Here is a 22,246-nt window from a genome sequence, read left to right as displayed (position 1 = left end):
GAGTACTCTATCCCCCTCGTGATTACTTTACTGACATGTATTTCTAAGGAATCCCTGTGGCAATGTTGTCTACTCATTGTCACATAAATCCTCTAGGATAGGAGCTTGAGATTATCATATAAGATCAAAGAGTGAGAATAAGGGGAATGGGTAATTGGGATTAATATGTGTGGTGTGTTATATAAACTTAAAACGATATAATAATAATATTATTATTATGGGTTAAAAACCCTATGTCCTCACCAGACTCCTAAGTCTGATCCACTCAGTTTCTTTGTATCACATGTATCGGTACAAAGGTATAATTTACTGAGAGATGCAAGGAGTATAGGTCATTAGTTCAATGAGTTATTGTAAGAATTGTAATAATTGCATTTATGCTTATGTTTTTTGTATCAGTTATGACATCCCAAAGCGTATAATAATCAATGAAAAAAATTTCTTCAAAAATACTTTTATGGGACAAGTTCCGCATTTATAAATAAACTATGTTTTAAAATAAGCATAAATAAAAAGGTATTTCCCGGTCAAGAAAATTGGGGATGTCACATCCAACCTTATTTTATATTCTAAATCGAACAATCTTGACCAAAAGTTAACCCAAGTCAGCAAGTCAACGGGTCAAGGTCAAAGTCAACAGTCAGCATCACCATCAGCCGACCATCACGTCGTGACCAGCCCATGGCCACGTCGTGACAAACACACTCAACCCAATCCTAAATCTATCGCGATTCAACTTAGCCAACTTAATCTCGATCCAAACCCTCATCGTGTCGTGATGATCAAGTCATCACATTGTGACATAGTCAGTCTAAACAAATAGGAAATCCCCCGTCATCACATCGTGACGAGGAAGTTATCACATTGTGAACTGGGTTTTTCTCAGCCAAAAGGCTTTATAATGTCCATTACAACCTAAATATCGATGCTTTTCATCCATGCAAGTCCATTATCAATCTAAGAATCAAACCAGGTCAAAAATGAAGAAACGTCACCAAAGATCTCATTCATAGGTTCAAAACACTATCAAATTCCAAATCTGAACCAAGTAACACTCAAAGGACCTCAAGGATCCATAAAGTTGCACAGTTTATGGAATCCCACCATTACAACTTGACCAAACTTGAAGACAAAGGGATAAAAGCTTAGATCTAGCAACCTAGAGCAATAAATTTTAGGCCTTGAACACTTACAAAGGTCCAGAGATGCCCAAATAAAGTCCCAAAGCTTGTCAATATGCTCACAATAATACCAATGCCTTCTTCTTCCTTCAAAAGCAACCAAAAGCACCAAGATGAGCTCAAAATGGAGGAGAGGAATTAGGGTTTCTTCAAAGGGCTTAGGAGGTGATGGAGGCTGAGGGTGAAGGAAACCCTAGCCCCTCACTTCCTTTAAATAAGGTCTAAGTCCGAAAATTAGGGTTTTCCCATGATTAGGTATCACGTCGTGACGAATCATAATGTCATGTCGTGACACTTAAATGAGACTTCCCGTCACTTGCGGCCATGCCACAACGTGACAATGCTTTCCTCACATCATGGCCCACCCAAACACATATTTTACTTAGAATTTCATACCTCAAGGATCCGGATGTTACATTTTGTTTTTTATTTTTGTTGATAATATCAACTTTTTTTATGATTTTTGTTATTTTGTAACAGGACCAGATAAGTTGGATAGGTTGAGAAAGTAAGTGGAGCACTTCCAGAAGCATATGTAAAATACTGAAAAACTAATTTTAATAATGATGTTCATTGGGTTAATAGGTTATGTAGGATCCCAATGGAAATAGTAGAGGCTCTAGATTCATTGCTTTTCAACTCCATATGAGGCTTCTTAAAGGTTCAGATTTCATGGCAATGGCCAATTTCAGCAGCCTGTGTGTATGAGTGTGTTTTAGGAAAAAATAATAAAAAAAATACTTCAAGAAGAAAACATGAAACTAGAATGCTAAAATAAACAAGTCAATGGAGGCATGATGCTATTTCCAATATATTCTCTTTGATGTGGAACTATGTTTTAAATTCAAAATGCATAGTACCTTTGACAAAAAAAAAAAAGGTTTAGATGCAGAAGGATAAATGATCATGTGTGTTTTTTATGTTGTGATCATTTTAGGGATAACATTCTACTTTTTTCCAACGAGACTTTATCCAACTAATCTTCAAATGAATATATGAGGTTTATTACGCCTACCTGCTGCAACTTCATTATTATTCATATATGCACTTAAGTAGGTTTTTTTGTTCTTCTTTTATGTCCCAATGTTTTTGGATTCAGTAGTGTGTGTTGGCCTTTTCTCTTTACGTTTTTGGTGTTTCTTATTAATTTCTCAGTTTGACTTGAATTGTTTATGACAGAATTACGAAAAAGGAAAAGCAGCCGAGTGTGCACATTATCTTTCAAAAATCATATTGAGTTCAAAATTTTCTAGCTTGGCTCTTTGACACGTGACATTTTTCTATGATGTTTACCATTTTTTTTCAACAAATCAACCTTAATTCAAATTTTGAAAATAAAAATCGTATCCTAATAACATTTTCGAAATATATGATTTCTATTTTTCAAAAATTATATTGAATCTCTCAGATTTTAATGTATCCAAATAAATTAGGGATACATTCTCCTAATTACCTTCTTTATTTTTTTTATTTTTTTGTCTCTATAATAATTTTTAACATACCCACTAAATCAATGATACGTTCTTCTAATTACCTTTTTTATTTTATTGTCTATATAATAAGTTTAAATATATAAACCGTGGTTTTCATGGATTATAATCTAATATTAATTATAAAAGAAATTAAATATTCTTCTAATTTTTTGTTCTATTTATCTTTTTTAGCCATATGAAAGGGTGATAAGTATCAAATTTTGAAAAAATAATACTACTTTAAGACACTTTTAATCATTTCACATGGTTAGCAAAATAAATAAAAAGAAAAATAGAAGGATATTTAGTTTCTCTAATTATAAATACAACTTGGAATCGTTTTACTAAGAAATTTGTAACAGATTTAAATTACCATTTTGAAGAGTTAGTTGTTTCAATATAGCATGCGTTTCCCATAAAAATAATAAATTTTCTTTGTTTTTTCCTTTTTTCTTATTAATAGCATAAATTGGATGATGACAAAAACTACGTGAAAGCACCAAAGGGCAACAAAGGGAATCAAAGGTTACAAAGATCCTTAATTCGGTTACGCATATAAAGACATTTTCCTTCATCCGATAAACCCAAAAACTCAACTACTGATGTGATACATTACTTAAAAGGAAAAATTGGAATAATCATGACATAAAACAAATTTTTTAAGAATATAACAAGTTGATTCTTGTCGATATTTGCTATTGTTCGATTTGTCATATACAAGTAGTAGTCATTGCCGGCATTTCCAAAGTCCATCAAGTATTATTAAAAGAGATCGAGACTACAGTAACCCACACAGATATAATCAAGAAAACCCAATGCCATTATAAAATTCTTTGTAGTGTTCGAATGATAGAGACATTGAAAAGGTGATAAGTTCTATATTTACATGTCACCCTATATATATGTTGAGTATACAATAAGAGGGTTCATTCAAAGACATTTCTTGGAGATTATCCCACGAAAAATATCGATCTTTTGAAAACACATTGAGACTTTCAAATGTCGTCTGCGGTTTGCAGTGTAGGATCAGTTATCAACAATGCCCGAAACTTGAATCGAGAGTTCACGATAACAGCTAGGGTTGTAGCACCGAAGAGACCAACTTTGCCTGAATTGTCGTTGAAAGGCATTCCTCACACTGATCTTCATGTCCGAGAGATCGTTCAAAGACAGTTGTACACACGACACAGCGATCATAATCTTTGCAGAAAACCCGAGTTCAATCCTGAGTTTCTTGAAGATGCCTATGATCGGTGTAGAGATATATGTGCTGAATATGCCAAGACTTTCTATCTAGGTGCGATTCTTGATTCTAAAAAATTCTCTAAAATGGAAACTTTTATAGATTTGGTGCTAAGTGTGCTTTGAAATTTGACAGGAACAAGACTTATGACTGAAGAAAGACAGAAAGCCGTATGGGCTATATATGGTAAGTGCATGTATGAAAACCTAATTTATCTAATCTTTTTCATGTAGGTTTGTTGTTATAAAAGATCAAAAACATAACTTGATCTACAGTTTGGTGCAGGAGAACAGATGAACTAGTTGATGGCCCTAACGCCACCCACATGAGTGCTACTGTTCTTGACAGATGGGAAGAGAGACTCGAAGATCTCTTTAATGGCCGACCCTTTGACATGCTTGATGCTGCCCTCACAGACACCGTTCAAAAGTTCCCACTAGACATTAAGGTAATACCCTAATCACTACAATCAGCTTTAAAGCTTATAAGCTTCATACGTCTAAGTAATTTTTTTGGTTTTCAGCCGTTCAGAGATATGATCGAGGGAATGAGAATGGACACCAAGAAAAGTCGCTATGAAAATTATCAAGAACTTTACCTATATTGCTACTATGTTGCTGGAACAGTTGCTCTGATGACTGTTCCTGTCATGGGTATCTCTCCGGAATCATCATCACATGCATCAAGCATCTATAATTCTGCTCTCAGTCTTGGCATCGGAAATCAGCTCACGAATATCCTTAGAGATGTAGGAGAAGAGTAAGTTTTCCACATTGTTCCACATCAACAAGACACATCATATGCATGCATGCTCTATGCCTCTATACATTTTGGAGATAGATTATATATCTTCTCTCGTATAGTATTAGAGCCGAGGTCTATAGCATAGTCTATCAAGAGCTTGTTGGTGTCCCCCATTGGCTATACAAAGTTTCATCAGCCTCTACACATATTAGAGTCTACCTTTTATCGTGATCTTAATTACATTTCATTTTGTTTCAGTGCATTAAGAGGTAGAGTGTATCTTCCTCAAGATGAGCTAGCCCAATATGGGCTATGTGATGACGATGTTTACTCAAGAAGAGTGACTGATAACTGGAGAGAATTCATGAAAGGGCAGATTAACCGGGCTAGGTTTTACTTCAACCAAGCCGAAGAAGGAGCTTCCAAGCTTGACAAAGATAGCCGATGGCCAGTATGTTTATATTTAAATTTCAAATCTTTATTACTCGATTATTAATTATCCCAAAAAAGTAAATAAAAATGTCTGTTTTTAATTCGGACTTTGTGATTGCAGGTGTGGTCATCGTTGTTGTTGTATCGAACTATCTTGGATGCTATTGAGGAGAATGATTATGATAACTTGACAAAAAGAGCTTATGTCGGTAGGACTAAGAAACTTCTCATGTTACCTTTATCGTACACAAGATCTGTATCAATGCCCGGCTTCGCCTTCCATTAGATTTTAGGGTTGTACATTCGTGTCAATGGGATATAGATACATGTCTTTCCAGTTATACTGTTTGAGCATAAACTGTATATTTGGTCACAGAGTCTTAATTTCGATACATAGAATGTCCTTGTGAGTCGTTTTTGTATACATACAATTAAAGAATCTGTCTACAGAACTTTTAAATGGATGAACTCTAAACGGCAATACGTTTGGCAGTTTTTAGTAGTTTTGGGGGTAATATTTCATTGTTTATTTTTATTTTTTTCCGGGCACAAGTGAAAATAACCCAAATAAATAAAAACGGAGAAAAAATGTGGCATCGCTGCCAAAGACTTTTAGCCCAATTGCATCACGTGTTGCCCTCCATCCACAAAAGGTTTAGGTTATTAAATTTGTTGGCTTGAGAAAAGGCTTGAAAAGTCCACCATCATAGACAAATTTGAATCCGAGCTATCTTTATGGCACTATTAGAATCTGGACTTTCAGCAACGGAATCATCGACGGATTTAATCCCTAGCCAAATCAGCGACGGATTTCCGATGGATCAACAATGGAAAGTATATAAAGTGATAAATAATGAAATGCAACATTTAGCGAGGGATTACCGATGATTTAGCGTGGGATTAGATAGGGATTAGCGACGGAAATAATCCCTAAGTAATGTCTTCTCGAAAATAAACCCTAGATCAGTCGTTATTATAATTTTCCGCTTGCTTTTTCAGATCCCTCTCAAGGACTGTTGTAAAATCCAACATTTATACTTTCTAATGTTTGTTCTAGCTTCAAGTTCTTTTCCTTGTAGTGTATTGATGCAAAACAGGTTGTGTGTTTTACTAGCTATGTGACTTGATAGAACATGGTTATGTATTCATATTGCACCTTTTCATGGGCTCTGGTATGCCTTATTATATTCACTAAAGGACCATATTAAAATCATTTATGTGTTCATTTATGTGAATATTGTCTTTTTTCATGCATTACATTTAAACATACTTTGGTTTATTCATTCATTTCATTTTGGTGTAGCAACTATATGGTAGTTAATGAAGGATACATTAGCTCTCTAACATTTAGATTTCCATGGATGCAATGCACAATTATGTATGCTTATTTTTCTTTTAACTTATTAACTAATATGAGCAATATATTTATAGCAATGCACTTTCATTATTTTTTTCAATCAAGACATTATACTCTGAAGAATATGCCCAAATATGATACTAATAGTTGTTTCATATGCGGATGTCATTCATAAGATAGAGTATACTTTACATTATTAAACTTGCATTGGATCCATAACACAACTTACGCACAATGTTGTGGATGAGGTAATAAACTTCTAAATTTCTTGTTATAAATGGAAATTAATATATCACTCAATCGATTTGATGTTTAATTAAGTGTAAACTTTGTATTATTGCTTTGTAGGTTATTGTTGATCTTAATCATGCTGAGATGAAGGAAGAGCACATAGGAAAACATGAAGAATTTGAGACAAAAAAAAAAAAAAAAAAAAAAAAAAAAAAAAATAGCCAAGATTATTCACCTAACTATAATTTGATACTTTTGATTTTCGTAATTGGGTTTCAACACTTGGAAATCAACCATGAATTTTTATTTTGGTAATCAAATATTAATATTTATTATGGTAGTTGAATGTTGAATTTTTTATTTTGGGGTATAAAATTTGACACACATTTGTAAAATCATGTTATGGAATAGTGACAGATTCGACACCTATCAGACAGTTGTTAAAACAGAAAACTTGTTCATTACTAAAAATCAGCTGCGGATTGGCGACAGACATCAGAGACGGATTAACATCGGAATCTAGAGGCTCCTTGAGTGTTGTGGTATCGCTAATCCTTCGTTAAATCTGTCGCAAAATCCGTCGCCGACAATTAGCGACAAGGGTTTTTTCGACCGCCAATTTCCTCATTATTCCGTCGCTGATAGCCTTTAGCGACAAATTAGCAACGGAATTGTTCGTTGTTGATACCCCAATTTCTAGTAGTGTGGAAATCAAAAATTTTATCTGGAGGTCGTGTTACGCTAATCAAAGCAGTCCTTGAGAACCTCCATATGTATTATCTTCGCTCTTTAAAGCGCCGGCTAGTTATTGAAACTCTTGAAAAGATTCATCGTAGATTTCTTTGGGGGTAGCAATGGTGGTAAATCGAAAATAAGATGGATCTCATGGGAAAAGATCATAGATCGAAAGAAAAATGTGGGACTTGGAGTGGACTCCAGGGGCGGATCCAAGGGGATCCCGAGGTAGCCCGGGATACCCCTCAAATTTTTTTCGGTAGTGTAATTTTTGTTTACGTATCCCTCAAAAAAAATTTGGTATAATGTATATATACGCATCCATCCACTTATAAACATAAACAAACAGTTGGTCTGCTGGTTAAGGCTTTGGCTTATTCAAGCAAAGGTCTTGAGTTCTATTCTCGCTTCTTACATATTCTTTGTTTATTTTTGTTTCATTTCCCTGTTAACAAAATGGTGGTGGAGACTTTGCACATATTGTAACTTGCTATAGGGAGCTATCATTAGTGGTATCCACCACCTGGTGGGCAAGCCAACATATTACTTGTCAAAAAAAGCATCATGGGTGTATGGAATAACATTGCATGTGCAATTCGTGACATTCAGAACATTGGATCATGCCACAGTGATATAGTAAAGAGAGTGATTCGATATGGAAACAACACTCTTTTCTGGATGGACGAATGGACCGAAAATAAGACTTTAAAATAAAATTTCCCGGATCTCTATAAACTGGAGAAAATAAAAAAAATGTAAAGTGGCTGATCGCATTAATACAGGCGGATTTGAGTGGAACTAGAGAGTAGACATCAAAGCTGCTGGTATGTATCATGTAACTTATTCTGGAGATATCCTCGTTTCACCCAAATAATATGGAGGACACTTGGAAGTGTGATCTAGAACCTAATGGGAAATTTATTACTAGTATAATCAGGTGCAAGTTTGAAATATCCCTCCCTTGTCTACTCGATTCTAAAATTTCATGGTTGAAACTGGTTCCAATCAAGATCACGTGCTTCATATAGAGAGCCAATATGGGTTGAATTCCATCTACTACAGCGCTAAAAAAAGAGGGGCATTCCTGTCAAATCTGAGCTTTGTTGCTACTATAACGAAACGCTGGAGGATTCAGACCATATCCTAGTCAGTTGTCGATTTGTTACTATCACGCATGACTGGACATTGAAGTACTGGTGTGGAATTGATAACCAAAACTTTACTCGGTGGGCGAATTTCTTAACTTTGCTGCTTCCTTAGGACACTACCAGAAGAAAAAGAAGATGCGGGTAGTTATTTGCTATGGTATGCTCTGGTGGATTTGGAAAGTTTGAAACGAGAAAAAATTCCAAAACATATACACCTCTCACTAAAGAACTAAAAGAAAGAACATTAATTCAAAGGAAATTGATCATTGGCATTAGACTAAGAAGGGATATATATATATATATATATATATATATATATATATATATATATATATATATATATATATATATATAATCCAAATAGACAACTGGAGTACATCTGGATTCAAATAAAAAATAAAATAAACTAGTAATTATCTAATATCTAATATCTAATGTGATTATCCAATAATAAAACGATAACTCCTTTACTAAAACGATAACTCCTTTACTCATTTACTCCCCCTCAAGATGGATCGTGAAGATTACGAACGCCCATCTTTCCAAGTAAGAAACGAAAACGATCCGCTCCAAGCGGTTTGGTAAAAATATATGCAATCTGATTAACAGTGGTAATGGGAAGCGGGTAAATGTCACCAGACTCGACTCTTTCACGAACGAAATAACAATCTATTTCGACATGCTTAGTTCGTTCGTGAAAGACGGGATTATTAGCAATGTGACGAGTAGCTTGATTATCACAATAAAGAGGCGTCGGACCAGATTGAGGTGCCTCAAGATCACGCAACCATAGAAGTTCACTAACGGTAGTCGCCATAGTTCGATATTCAGCTTCTATAGAAGAGCGAGAGACAACAGACTGCTTTTTCATCTTCCAAGAGATTGGAGCTCCTCCTAAAGTTATAAAATAACCATTCTTGGATCTTCGAGTAAGTGGACAACCAAGCCAGTCTGGATCACAAAAAGCAGTCAAAGAAAGATCTCCTTTAGATGGGAAGAAAATGCCTTGACCAGGAGTCCATTTCAAATAACGCAAAACATGGTGGGCTGCATCTAAGTGTGTTTGTCGAGGAGAGGAAACAAATTGACTAAGACAATTAACAGCAAAAGCAATATCAGGTCGTGTCACCTATAAATATAAGAGTCGTCCAATGAGTCTTCAATATTGGTCGGCATCCACAACCGGTGAGTCAACTGCATCATCGAACCGAGTATTTGACTCCATTGGGAACGAACTTGGACGACATCAAGACTATTAGCTAAAATTTCCATAGCATATTTTCTCTGACTAAGGACCATGCCATCAGAAGTACGTGCCACTTCGATACCAAGAAAATATTTTAAAGGTCCAAGATCCTTGATGCTAAATTTTCCATCAAGGTAGGTTTTGACCTTCTCAATTTGATCAGCATCATTCCCATGAAATATGATGTCATCAACATAAATGAGATCCGCAACATAAACAGTCTTGGTTCTGAAGATAAATAAATAGTGATCTACTTGAGAATGTCGAAAGCCAATGCTGAGAAGCGCATCAGTGAATTTCTTGTACCAATTGTGTGATGCTTGTTTGGGACCGTACAAAGATTTATTTAGACGACACACACGAGAATCTCCTTCTTTCGCAAACCCTTGTGGGATCTTCATATAAACTTCTTCAATAAGGTCTCCATGTAAGAAAGAGTTGTTAACGTCTAACTGATGGATTAACCAATTCTTTTGCACAGCAACAGCTAGGATTGTTCTAACAGTTACTAACTTAGCAACCGGTGCAAAAGTCTCGTGAAAGTCAACGCCTTCAACTTGTGTAAACCCCTTTGCAACCAGTCTAGCTTTGTACCGTTCAACTTCTCCATATGGTTTGTATTTAATTTTGTACACCCACTTGGAATCAACAGCTTTCTTTCCCGAGGGTAGTTTGGTCAATGTCCAAGTGTTATTACTTTCAAGTGTCGAAATCTCTTTCTGCATAGCATCTCTCCATTGGGGATACTTAACTGCCTGCGAAAAATGTTTAGGCTCGTTTTGGATAGATATGGCAGCCAAGAAGGTTTTATGAGCATTAGAAAAAAAAAATTATAAGAAACAAAATTAGATAAAAGGTGTACCATTGAGGTTGTTGTATTGGAATGGTCAATGGAAGATGGCAAGTCAACTTCAAAATCATTATACTTTTTTGGTTGAGTTTGAGTTCTCTCAGAATGTCGAGTTTGTTCAACATCAGAATTTTCATTTTTGTTGGGTCTCGTGTCACTACTGTTCCTGTAATTAGGTTGCACATAATCTGAGTTTTGTGGCCTTGGCTGGTCTGCTGTGGGCACAACAAGCTCCTTGGAATTGGGTTGTTGTTGCTCGATGTATTGTGGCTCATTAAGAATATAATCAGGTTGGTTACTTGATGACTGTGAAGTCTGCTTTGTAATCTGATCAGATTCGTCCTTTTGGAAAGAAAAGTGACATTTAACAAACCTAACATCTCTAGAAACAACAATATTTTTGTCATTCAAATCAAAAACTCGATAACCTTTTTGTCCTTGTGGGTATCCAAGGAACACACAAGGTCTCCCCCTTTCTTCGAAATTATCGTTTCCCGCTTTATTTTCTTTGATATATACCAAACACCACAAAAAACGCATGTGTTCATAGTGTGGTTTATGCCCAAGAAGAATTTCATATGGGGTTTTATTTCCAATGGCTCTTGAGGGCAACCTGTTTACAATGTAAGTAGCAGTCATTATGCATTTACCCTAGAATTTTATTGGGAGATTGGCTTGAAACCTTAATTCTCTAGCTATCTCAAGTAAATGCATATGTTTCCTTTTAACTACCCCATTTTGTTGTGGGGTGTGACCACATGAAGTTTCAAGCAAAATCTCATTTTCTTCATAAAATTTCAACATGTGTGTGACACCCAAATTTTTTTGCAAAAATTTTAAACTTTTAAAACCCATCTTAAATTAAATTAAAACAACTGAAATAGTCATAACATAATCCATCAACTTAATAATCATATAAAATAAGTGCGGACATAATAATAATAATAAGGTCCCAACAAAAATAACTAGTAGCGATGTCCCGGTGCTCCATGTCAAGCCTTAGCCTCTTTAATCTTAACACCTGAAAAGTTATAAGGGAAACCGTAAGCACAAAGCTTAGTGAATTCAAACACAGACATTGTACTAACATTCATATCTACTAACCCTAATCCATTTTCCAATTATAGTTGTATAATAAGGGCAAAGAACGAATCAACGCCAATAATACAAGAAGGAAAATAACTAGTAGCGATGTCCCGGTGCTCCATGTCAAGCCTTAGCCTCTTTAATCTTAACACCTGAAAAGTTATAAGGGAAACCGTAAACACAAAGCTTAGTGAATTCAAACACAGACATTGTACTAACATTCATATCTACTAACCCTAATCCATTTTCCAATTATAGTTGTATAATAAGGGCAAAGAACGAATCAACGCCAATAATACAAGAAGGACTTGTAGGTTTGAACCGCACCGGGAAGATCCCGTATCACTTGGCCCTAATCACCGCACCTCACAATGAGTATTACGTTGGTGATCTAACCTACCCACCACACCGGTAAATTTGTATCCTTTGGTGGTGTCCCCATATCCATGATTAGTTCCATACAGTGCACATGTACGAATTAAAACAATACTTCTATAGCATGCTTTTATAATAAATTCAAATAATCACACACGAGCTAACTAGCAAACACAATCATCAATACAACGGTGTGGGAGAACTCAACTTGAGTGAGTAGTAAGGATAGCTAAAAATCAAATAATGCTACCAAGCTTGAGCAAACTTCAAAACCTCACCTAAGAAGGACTAAAGGTTAGAAAGGAGAAGTAATGAAGCTATGAGTTGAGAAAAGAGTAATCACAGCAAGGTCTCTAAAACAAACCTGCTGTTCAAAACGGATTTACTCCAAAATCTAAAACAAAAACATAGCTTTAACTAAATTTTATAGGAAACTATGATTGCTCATGATTCCACAACTATAAAGAACTCATTCTAACTCCAAAATATGAATTAAATATGAATTTAACAAAATGGTGTATCACTTCTGTCTCCAACAATACAGTCAAGTGATGTTGGCAAATTCTACCCAACTTGTGAGTAGAATTCGTCCAAACCAAAATTAAGAGAAGTAAAGGACATACAAATGAAAGTCTCAGAGTTTGAATTAAATTAAAAGTATCTCCTAAACTCCATATATAAATTCACATTGTGGACAATCACAGCACTAGCAAAAGCTAGTGACTGCCCACTGATCTGGAGTGTGGATCCATTCTAACCAATTTATAATTGGAAATAACACCCCATCTGCTCCAGATCTTAAATTCATAATATAAGGAACATATATAAACTTGGAATCACTCTGGATCCTTTTCCAATCCTTAGAAATGATGAAAACAAAATGACATATCTGAACAGACCCAGATCAGACCTAACAGCAAAGATGCCATTCTTTCCCATAGATAAAGTCCTTATCATTGAGATTGTCCTGCTTAAGAAAGTTAGCCAACTCAATTTGTGAACTTTTGGAACTGGTTTGGGGTCCTTTTGAGTTCTAGAGCTCAAGATATGAGTTTTACAAAATGACTACAGATCTGATGGAAAACAGAATCGTAGCCACACATGATTCCTTTTTGGCTTATCCATCCTTCTCCCTTTGAAACACATTTTAAGATGTGTTCATCATCCCAATTTATTCCCCATGATCACGATGGTACTAAAAATGGTTAGGTATCATTAGGATTTCATTTTTCCACAAGATTGTAATAACAATCAACATGAAAATGAACATAAAGCACATAAAATCACCATTCTCCCTTTTAAGGTTTCCATGATCTTTTGCCACATGTAATCCCCTAGATCCATCATCCACAATATATGGGGTGAAGATAGGATCTTGAGATGATGTACAATATACAATTACAAATCAAATAAGAAGGAGAAGAAGTGAAGATGAAATCATAAAACTAGAACAAGGTTATGAATCAAGTTGTAAGAAATGATAAGGAGGTTCATACCAATATGAATCAAGGCTAGAAATGAACAAAAATTAAGCTCCAAACAACAGTCTCTTGGTTTCCCTTGATCCCAAAGAGAGAGAGGACGATTTGAGAGAGAGAGAGGGAGGGTTTAGAGTGTTTTTCTTGTGTGTGTTCCAAATGATTCAATTAACACATTAAGTACTATTTAGTAGATGGACTTTGCAAATAGGCCCATAGTCCATGGACTTCAATAAAAGGAGTTTACAAGATGATCAAAAGAGTCCAATAACATAAGAAATCAGACATTGGTTAAATAAATTAACCCAATGTTACAAGGATAATTAAATTAAAATAACCAAACGTACCGAGAAAAACCGGGGCGTTACAATGTGATTTGAAACAAACTCACCGCCATTGTCACTTCTGATTTTCTTAATCTTTTTCCCAAATTGTGTATTAACCATATTGTGAAAGGCTATTAAACTAGTATTGGCATCATATTTGTTTTTAATCAAATATACCCACGTTGATCTACTATAATCATCAACTATTGTGAGAAAGTAATAAGCTCTTGATAGAGAAGGGACTCGATATCCACCCCATATGTCACAATGGATTAAATCAAAACAAGAACTAGTTTTTATTGAACTATCAGGAAAAGGAAGCCGAGTTTGTTTTGCACGAATACAAGGATCACAATTCTCAATGCTAACAATACTACCTATTGAGTGAATATGTTGAAGTTTAGTGCTAGATGCATGTCCTAATCTTCTATGCCATATTTCTGAGTCAATCTTGACTACCATGACTAATGTAAAGACCATTTTCACATTTCCCCATGCCAATCAGCTTCCTCAAGTGTAAGTCCTGAATGAAACCGGAATCTGAGAAAAATGTCATGAAGCAATTAAAATCTTTGGTAACTTTGCTAACGGATAACAAGTTGCATTTGAAATTAGGAATGTATAAAACATCATTCAACTTCATGTTGTTGGGCAATCGGGCATCTCCTATTCCTTTAACGGGAATTTTATCTCTATTAGGAATGCTAACTGGAACGCCATCTTGTGGATGTGTTAAGTTAGTGAGAGTGGATTTTTGACATGCCACATGTTCAGTTGCCCCTGAATCGATTACCCAAGGTAACCGAAATTCAACCTTACCTGCCATGTTGACCTCCGGTTTTTGTACTTGCATCATCAACTTTGTGTATTGCTCCAGACTAAGACCAGGGATAGGGCTGGTCTCCATATCGATGTTGGCTACCTTTGGTTTTGGGCGATTGGTCCATTTTTTATCAGTAGTAGTCTTGCATCGAGTGTCCCACCACTCTCGATAACCAATCTTTTCGAAACAGCCTTCAATATTATGTCCATTCTTTCTGCAATACTTGCACTTCATGCCTTCACGGTTAGTATTCCTTTTCTCAACCGGGTTCTTGTCGGTAGTGATTTGAGCACGCATCTGATAAGCTGATGCATCTACATTGGGTTTTCTAGTAGCTGAGATATTTGGATGTTGTTCATCTTCTGAAACCAAGTGGTAAGTAGCTCCAAGTGAGGGTATAGGTTTAGTGCTAAGGATCTGAGTTTTCACGATTCCAAAAGTGTCCTCAAGACCCATTAAGAACTCATAGACACATTCTTTGTCTCTTGATTCAATGAGCCTTTTTCCAATGTCACAGGGGCATTTGCCACAAGTGCAAGTTGGTATCGGTGAAACAGAGAGAATTTCATCCCAGATTTTCCTCATCTTCGTGAAGTAGGTTGAAATAGAATCAGATCCTTGTCTGAGGATTGTTAGGGCACGTTTCAGTTCATAAGCACGTGGTGCACTTTCCTTTCCAAATCTTTCTTCCAGATCATCCCAAATCTCCTTGGCGGTGGTAGCGTATTTTACATTATTCCGGATATCTTTCTCCATAGTTGTAGTAAGCCATCCCTTTATCAAGGTGTCACTTTGTTGCCAGGTCCTGTACTCATTCGTTTCTTCAGTCGGCTTTTCAATGGTTCCATCAATGAAATCGGCCCTGTTCTTTGCTAGGAGAAAATCTTTCATCTCCCTGGACCAGTATGCATAATTGTTGTCACCAAGGTTTTCATTGACGTGCACTTGTCGTTGATAAACAGTGGAATGGATGTAAAATGGCGAGTTTGGATCTGATGACGGGTTGGTGTTGGTACCGGAGGCACCCGCTGGACTGTCTCCTGACGTTGCTTAACAGGATGCAATATCGAACTAAAATAAAGAACAGTAATTCAAAGGAAATTGATCATCGGCATTTGACTAAGAGGGGATATATATAATCCCAATAGACAACTGGAACTAAAATAAAAAATAAAACAAACTAGTAATTATTTAATATCTAATGTGATTATCCAATAATAAAACGATAACTCGTTTACTAAAACGATAACTCCTTTACTCCTTTACTCCCACTAAGATTGTTGATAACATAATGATGATGGTGTTTCTCTAGTGTAAGCATAGAGGGGGTAGAAATGATATTAAATGGGTGGATTGGTTGATCTCTACTTTCTCTTGTTTGTAATTTTCCTTTGAACTTCTTTTGTTTTTTCTTGCCCCTTCTAGCTCCTTGCTAGGTTGGGCTTTTTATTAATAAATCTACTTTATCGTTTCCAAAAAAAAAAAAAAAAAAAAAAACAACTTTAATTATAAAATGAAGTTAATTAGTCATTAAAGGAAATAAACCAACATTACAATTACAAAACCCATTTTTCTTCCCCTTTTACCTTTTAAATTGGTGCCCCCTTAGTGTATCCTTCTTGGTTGACGAGCAACAAAAGAAAGAATTAAAATACAACTTTTGGTGTTGGTTGTATACCGGCATTCATTCCAACTCTGTTTGGATACCGATAGAGATAAATCAATCGTTATTATTGTTCTCAAACATTAAAGTATCCATACTTATTAAATAATCAATTTGTTGTTTTTTCATGAATCATGTTAAGTTTTAACTAAATGCAACTTTTGGGGATTAATTTTTGTGTAACTCTTAATTCGTCTTATGTGTTTGTTGCTTAATTGTTTTTTTGAACAATTTACTGAAATTTTTTATGTGGTTTGTTCAAATTTCACGTTTGGTTTTTATCTTTTTTTTTGCACTCAGACAGTCCCTATAGTTTGTTTTGGTTGCATTTTTTGTCCCTGAACAACTTGAAATGACTTTTCTGCCCTTTATATTTATTTACATTTTTTATCAGATTTCTTTTTTCTCGTTCTTCTCACCATAGAAAACCCAAACTCTCTCTACCACCACCTCCCGCCACCTCTGTCGGGCGATCCTTTTAGCCGGCGCCGCCTCGTCGGACCTCCACCTTCACTGTTAACGACACTTGGTACCAGATCGGAGCTCCCTTGGAACCCTTGACGAACTAGGGTTTTCAAAAAATGTGAAACCTTCGGAGTGGATGTCGGATCTGCCTAGAAACATCATATTGATGTGCACGTCGGCGAGAGATGAGGTGTTATGACAAAGATTTAGAAAAACAAAGAAGACGAAGATCTAGTGGACGGAGATGCAACCTCCAGTGGTGGTTAGATGCAAGTGCGAGTATGAGTGGGTCACATGTCTCTAAATCATTGATTTCTTTAATTAATAAACAATAAGCAAATAATAAAAAAATTGAAAAAAAAAATACAAAAGGCAAAATAGTCCTTTTAACTTCTGCCAAGGACAGAAAACAAAATAAAAACAAACCATAGGATGGTCCCTATGCAAAACAAAATATAGAAACCAAACGCAATGTTTTTGCAAACCACTAAGGACAATTTCAATAATCTGTTCTTATTTTTTTAATCAACCAATTCTGTGTGTAGATATGTTATGTGTATCTACATTCACACATACATATACTTAAAGAGTTTTATAGAGTGTGGAATTCATACGCAAACCAAAATGTTTCTAGTATGCTGCAATTGACCTCCCATATAGACCTCGAGATGGTTGACATATGCCACTCAGATAGTGCGGTTTAACATTTTATTTTTGAGAAAAAAACAGCAGTGTTGTTATTTTTGAACTTCTGCATGAATTTCAATTTACTTTTACCCCATCCCTTCTTTTTTAATCAAAATGCACTTTAATCCAATTCGGGGAAAAAAACTACTCACCATAACAAAGATTCAAACTTTTATCAAATAAACAGTCACCCTCTCAACATCTAGAAACAGATCTAATAGGGTCCAAGAAAACTTCACAGATGTTTTCATGGATTTATATTTTTGGGGTTCTCAAGCAAGAAACAAAGTACTTTTCCACATCAGCAGAGAAAGAGTAACTATCCAATTTTCAATAAACTTGATAACAAATTAATAGCAAGCATTCTTAACTAGCTGTCAAAAAAGAATTATACCAGCAAAAAAATAAACAAAAAGAAAAAAAAAAAAAAAGGACAGCAATGATTTATAGAAGCTTTTCCTCTACAAACAGAAATTTGAATGAAAAAAATGAAGGAACCAAAGAGATGTGGTAGATGAAGAAAAACCAGGATCCCATTTTTTGTTTCCCAGAACTTAAAATCAAGATTCAAGTATGTCTTTTTTTGATATGATTTGCTTTTTATTTCCCTTTTCATGAAAATAAAAGTTCTTGAATCATAGGAAATAATCAGGAGTCCTACGTGTCACATCTGGTTCTCCCCTCCTTGGAGCTGGCTCAAACTGCAATTTCCAAAAAAAAAAAAAAAATCATCATTTTTATGTAAGTTAAGCATCATATAATTTGTAACACAAATTACATGTAAATATAGTGTAAGAAACTATATGTAACTTTATAGTAAATAATAATTAAAAAAAAAAAAAAGACAAACCTGAATGAATGTGTGACCCTTGCAATCATCTACTTCAAGAATGGAAGCCATATTCCCACATCGGTAGCAATAATTAGGTGCACTAAATATAGTCACAACTTTTTGTTCCTATTAAAACAAATTGATTAAAAAATAATAAAAAAAAAAAACATTTTGTAACAAAATTACATGTCAAAAAAAAAATTAAATCCCTTACATGGCCCCAGTTGAACCCTTCCATAACAAGCTGGTGGGCCCTAGCAATGAGCTTCAAGCTATTGGTATGGTTAAATTGCTCAGATATGTCCTGTCATAAATAAAATAAAAAAAATGAAATTTATAAAATTATAATTTATAAAAAAGAAAAATGAAAATATGAGAAATACTTGGCCAAATGTATATCCAGCTCCACGTGGAGAGATGCCCCAGCCACAACGATCATCAGGATCAGACCATAAAAGGTCACACATGGGGCCCTCATGAGGCACTTCTTGAACTCGATCAAAGTTTCTTATGTTATCAAGTGTTTCGATTGAAGGAGATAATCCTCCATGAAGACAAAAGATTTCAGACTCAACCTATAAATAGTAAATATATATATATATATATATATATATATATATATATATATATATATATATATATATATATGTATGTATCATAGAGAGAACAACACAAGGGTAAAATGGTCATTGACTATCCAAGTTAACAAAACAAAAATAAGGGAATGTTTCCGGTTTATACTTAAAAGTTCACGAATAAACAACTAAACGGTAATTATTATCCGGTATCGTTGTTTGGACACAAGGGTAAAATGGTCATTTGCTAAACAATGCATCATTATTTCGACAGAAGGGTAAAACGGTCATTTACTAACCAAGTTAACAAAATAAAATAAGGGAATGTTTCCGATTTATATTTAAAAGTTCCTGAATAAACAATTAAACAGTAATTTTTATCCAGCATCTTTGTTTGGACAGAAGGGTAAAATGGTCATTTATCAAGAGAACATGTTAACGAAATAAAATAAGGGAATGTTTCTGATTTATATTTAAAAGTTCCTGAATCAACAATTAAACAGTAATTATTATCCGGTATAGTTATTTAGACAGAAGGGTAAAATGGTCATTTTACTAACCAATGCAGTGAGTGGAAAGTAGTCAAATAGATCCGTAAATGTCTTCCACACGCTAGCATTACCATATCTACAAAAAAAAATTAAAAAAAATCAAGTTTGGCGAATTTTAAGGTTAAAATTACCTTAGACACCTCTTATCATTCATTATTGAAGGGTATATTAGATTATATACAAATAATTAAAGAACGTTTTTTTTTTTGAAAATGATGATTAAAAGAATGTAGGAACTCACTTTCTTAGGCATTCATCATAAAACCCATAAACTTGAGTGATCTGGACAAACATAAACATTATAACTTATGTTATTTGATATATTTTATATCAAATAATACACATTTAAATGAATAATAAATTAGAACTACATTAAAATAAAATATACCTGCCTACTTTCATGGTTTCCTCTTAAGATAGTAATTCGTTGTGGGTAACGCACTTTGAGAGCCACCAAGAGCTGAATGGACAAAAAACTCATATGAAAATAGATGAAATTACAAAAATACCCTCATAAGTTCACAAAAAAGTATTGGTGGAAAACTTACAGTCACTGTTTCAACTGAGTAATAACCACGATCAACATAATCTCCCATGAATAAGTAGTTTGTATCAGGACACTATATAAAGAACAACATAATTAGCTCTTATAAGTTAAATCATATCAATTTATCATCATTATGATTACATAACACACACCTTTCCACCAATCCTAAAAAGCTCTGCAAGATCATGAAATTGTCCATGAATATCCCCACAGATTGTCACTGGGCTTTTAACAGGCTGAAAAAGACATGAAGAAACAAATCAAAATTCTTTAATCTCATATTTTGGTATGATTAAATGATAATGAAAAGATACCTGGACATTGCTTTCTTTCATCAGGATCTCCTTCGCCTTATCACATAATGACCTAACCTGAAGAACAGGAAAAGGGAAACTACACGGGATCACAACAACATTTGATATGATTGGTTAAAGGTGATCGGATTTAAGAATAAGAGTATATTGTACAGCACATACCCCATCAATCGACAATGAACATTAGACAATCATATCCGAATTTCAATTACTATAATTCGAAAAAAAAATAAACGGATGTATATCGCAAATTAAATATATTGTTCATGCACATATGCATAAAATATCTCATATATATAATCTCCAAAGGATTTTCATTGGAAATATCGAAGGAATTCCATAATTGAAAGAAAAAAGCTTCGTACTTTACGCAATAGATCTGACCCAAGCAGATCTGCCTAACTCAAATCTATTAACCCCGTAAATCATCTCAAATCATCAGATTAATCACAAACGAAACCCGCAAAACAATCCATCCCTAAATCAAAACGATAAAAACGAGATTTGGAATGTAATAACCTCTTGTTCGGACAAGGGTTTGCACTGCATGAGCTGGGAGATATGTTCGTCAACATTGCGATTAACGCGCTGCATAACTGGATCGAAGCTCATGATTTTTTGAATTCGTGGCCAATCGAAGGATTTGTTTATTCAAAATCTTGTGGATGGCGAAACATAACCAAAAGGAAAACGATGAGCGAGTGAAGAAGACAGTGGGGGAGCGATGGGATTGGGTGGTGGTGAAAACCGATACAAAATCGTAAAAGAAAGAATGAAAATTGAAACCCTTGACTTGTTATTTTGCCTTTTTTCTTCGATCACCACAACCTTTTCCGGTTTTCTAAATATTTCGAAATTTGAAAATAATAATAATAATTATTATTATAATAATAATAATAGGCTCCCTTGTCTTGTGATGGAGCTTATTTGGGGATTTACGGTTTAATTCAATTTCGTATTTCGAGAATTGGAATACCCATCTTTTGACATGGTAACTGGTAAGTATTCAGTTTTACATGGATCTTTTAAAAAATAGAATAGATATAGATTTGTTAAGACAATTAATTTTTCGGTTTGTTTACATTTAAATAACAATTAAAATCAATTGTAGCACGTTACATCCGGTCATAACCAGCCATAATGATTATATGTAATATTTCAAAAAACTACGTTACCTAGATGTGTTCAAAAAAAAGATAATTACTCAGATGGGAATAAACCGAAAAGCTAAGAGTAAATTACATAAATGGTCCCTGTGGTTTGGGTAATTTGTGAGTTTAATCTCTAACTTATTTTTTGGACAAACTGCAATTTTGGTCCCTAACTATTTTTTTTCATAAATTGATTGTTTTTCATTGTATCTAATTTTTTTATATAAGGTTATATATTTAACTTTTAAATTTAAAATGTTCCTTTTTTTCTTATTAACACCAGATTGCCAAACAAGAATAAGACTGATATTGAATTGGTATTTATCAAATGGCTTTGCTACATTTTCAACTTTGTCCAGTGTAGATGTGGTCAGGGATTTCTCCAAGGATCGTAAATATGTATTCACTTGTAGTATTTTTGTATAATTATATTTTTATTCTTACACAATTTTGGGCTCATTTTTCGGAGATTTTATAAGAATCATAGTATTAAAATAAAAGCTTTTTTCGCAATGGCATTAAGATGTTCATTGGCAATATGAAACTTTACCTTAGAGGGAAAAGAATATGTGAAAAGGGTTTTTTAATTTGAGTTTTTTTTTATGAAAGTTTCCTGGTTTAGGAAGTTGAGACGAGAAGACTGGTTTCACGATATGTTTATTTTTCATATCTCCAAATGGACAAAAACAATTATTATAATTCTATTTTGATTGTTTCATTTTATTTTAAGAGGT

The 22,246-nt window shown here is 34.5% G+C and overlaps 2 protein-coding genes across 2 annotated transcripts; one reads left to right on the top strand and one right to left on the bottom strand.

Annotated features, from left to right (window-relative positions):
- Positions 1-3,588: 3,588 nt before the first annotated feature.
- LOC145000213 (phytoene synthase 2, chloroplastic-like) lies at positions 3,589-5,545 on the top strand. The gene is made up of 6 exons (XM_078959406.1): positions 3,589-3,950; positions 4,032-4,082; positions 4,172-4,344; positions 4,420-4,655; positions 4,899-5,091; positions 5,194-5,545. Exons 1-6 carry the CDS (start codon positions 3,653-3,655, stop codon positions 5,356-5,358), a joined length of 1,116 nt encoding a protein of 371 aa, XP_078815532.1. The 5' UTR covers positions 3,589-3,652; the 3' UTR covers positions 5,359-5,545.
- A 12,306-nt stretch (positions 5,546-17,851) lies between these two features.
- LOC144999970 (serine/threonine-protein phosphatase PP2A-2 catalytic subunit-like) lies at positions 17,852-21,173 on the bottom strand. The gene is made up of 11 exons (XM_078959113.1): positions 20,881-21,173; positions 20,362-20,418; positions 20,200-20,283; positions 20,049-20,120; positions 19,889-19,960; positions 19,742-19,782; positions 19,510-19,576; positions 18,758-18,949; positions 18,589-18,678; positions 18,393-18,500; positions 17,852-18,243 (listed from the first exon to the last, which is right to left on the bottom strand). Exons 1-11 carry the CDS (start codon positions 20,971-20,973, stop codon positions 18,178-18,180), a joined length of 942 nt encoding a protein of 313 aa, XP_078815239.1. The 5' UTR covers positions 20,974-21,173; the 3' UTR covers positions 17,852-18,177.
- Positions 21,174-22,246: the final 1,073 nt, after the last annotated feature.

Source organism: Lactuca saligna, chromosome 6 (assembly GCF_052625555.1).
Source record: "Lactuca saligna cultivar CGN05327 chromosome 6, ASM5262555v1, whole genome shotgun sequence".
Lineage (NCBI taxonomy): Eukaryota > Viridiplantae > Streptophyta > Magnoliopsida > Asterales > Asteraceae > Lactuca > Lactuca saligna.
The sequence above is the reverse complement of the archived record's forward strand: the minus strand, read 5'-3'. Positions and strand labels throughout refer to the sequence as shown.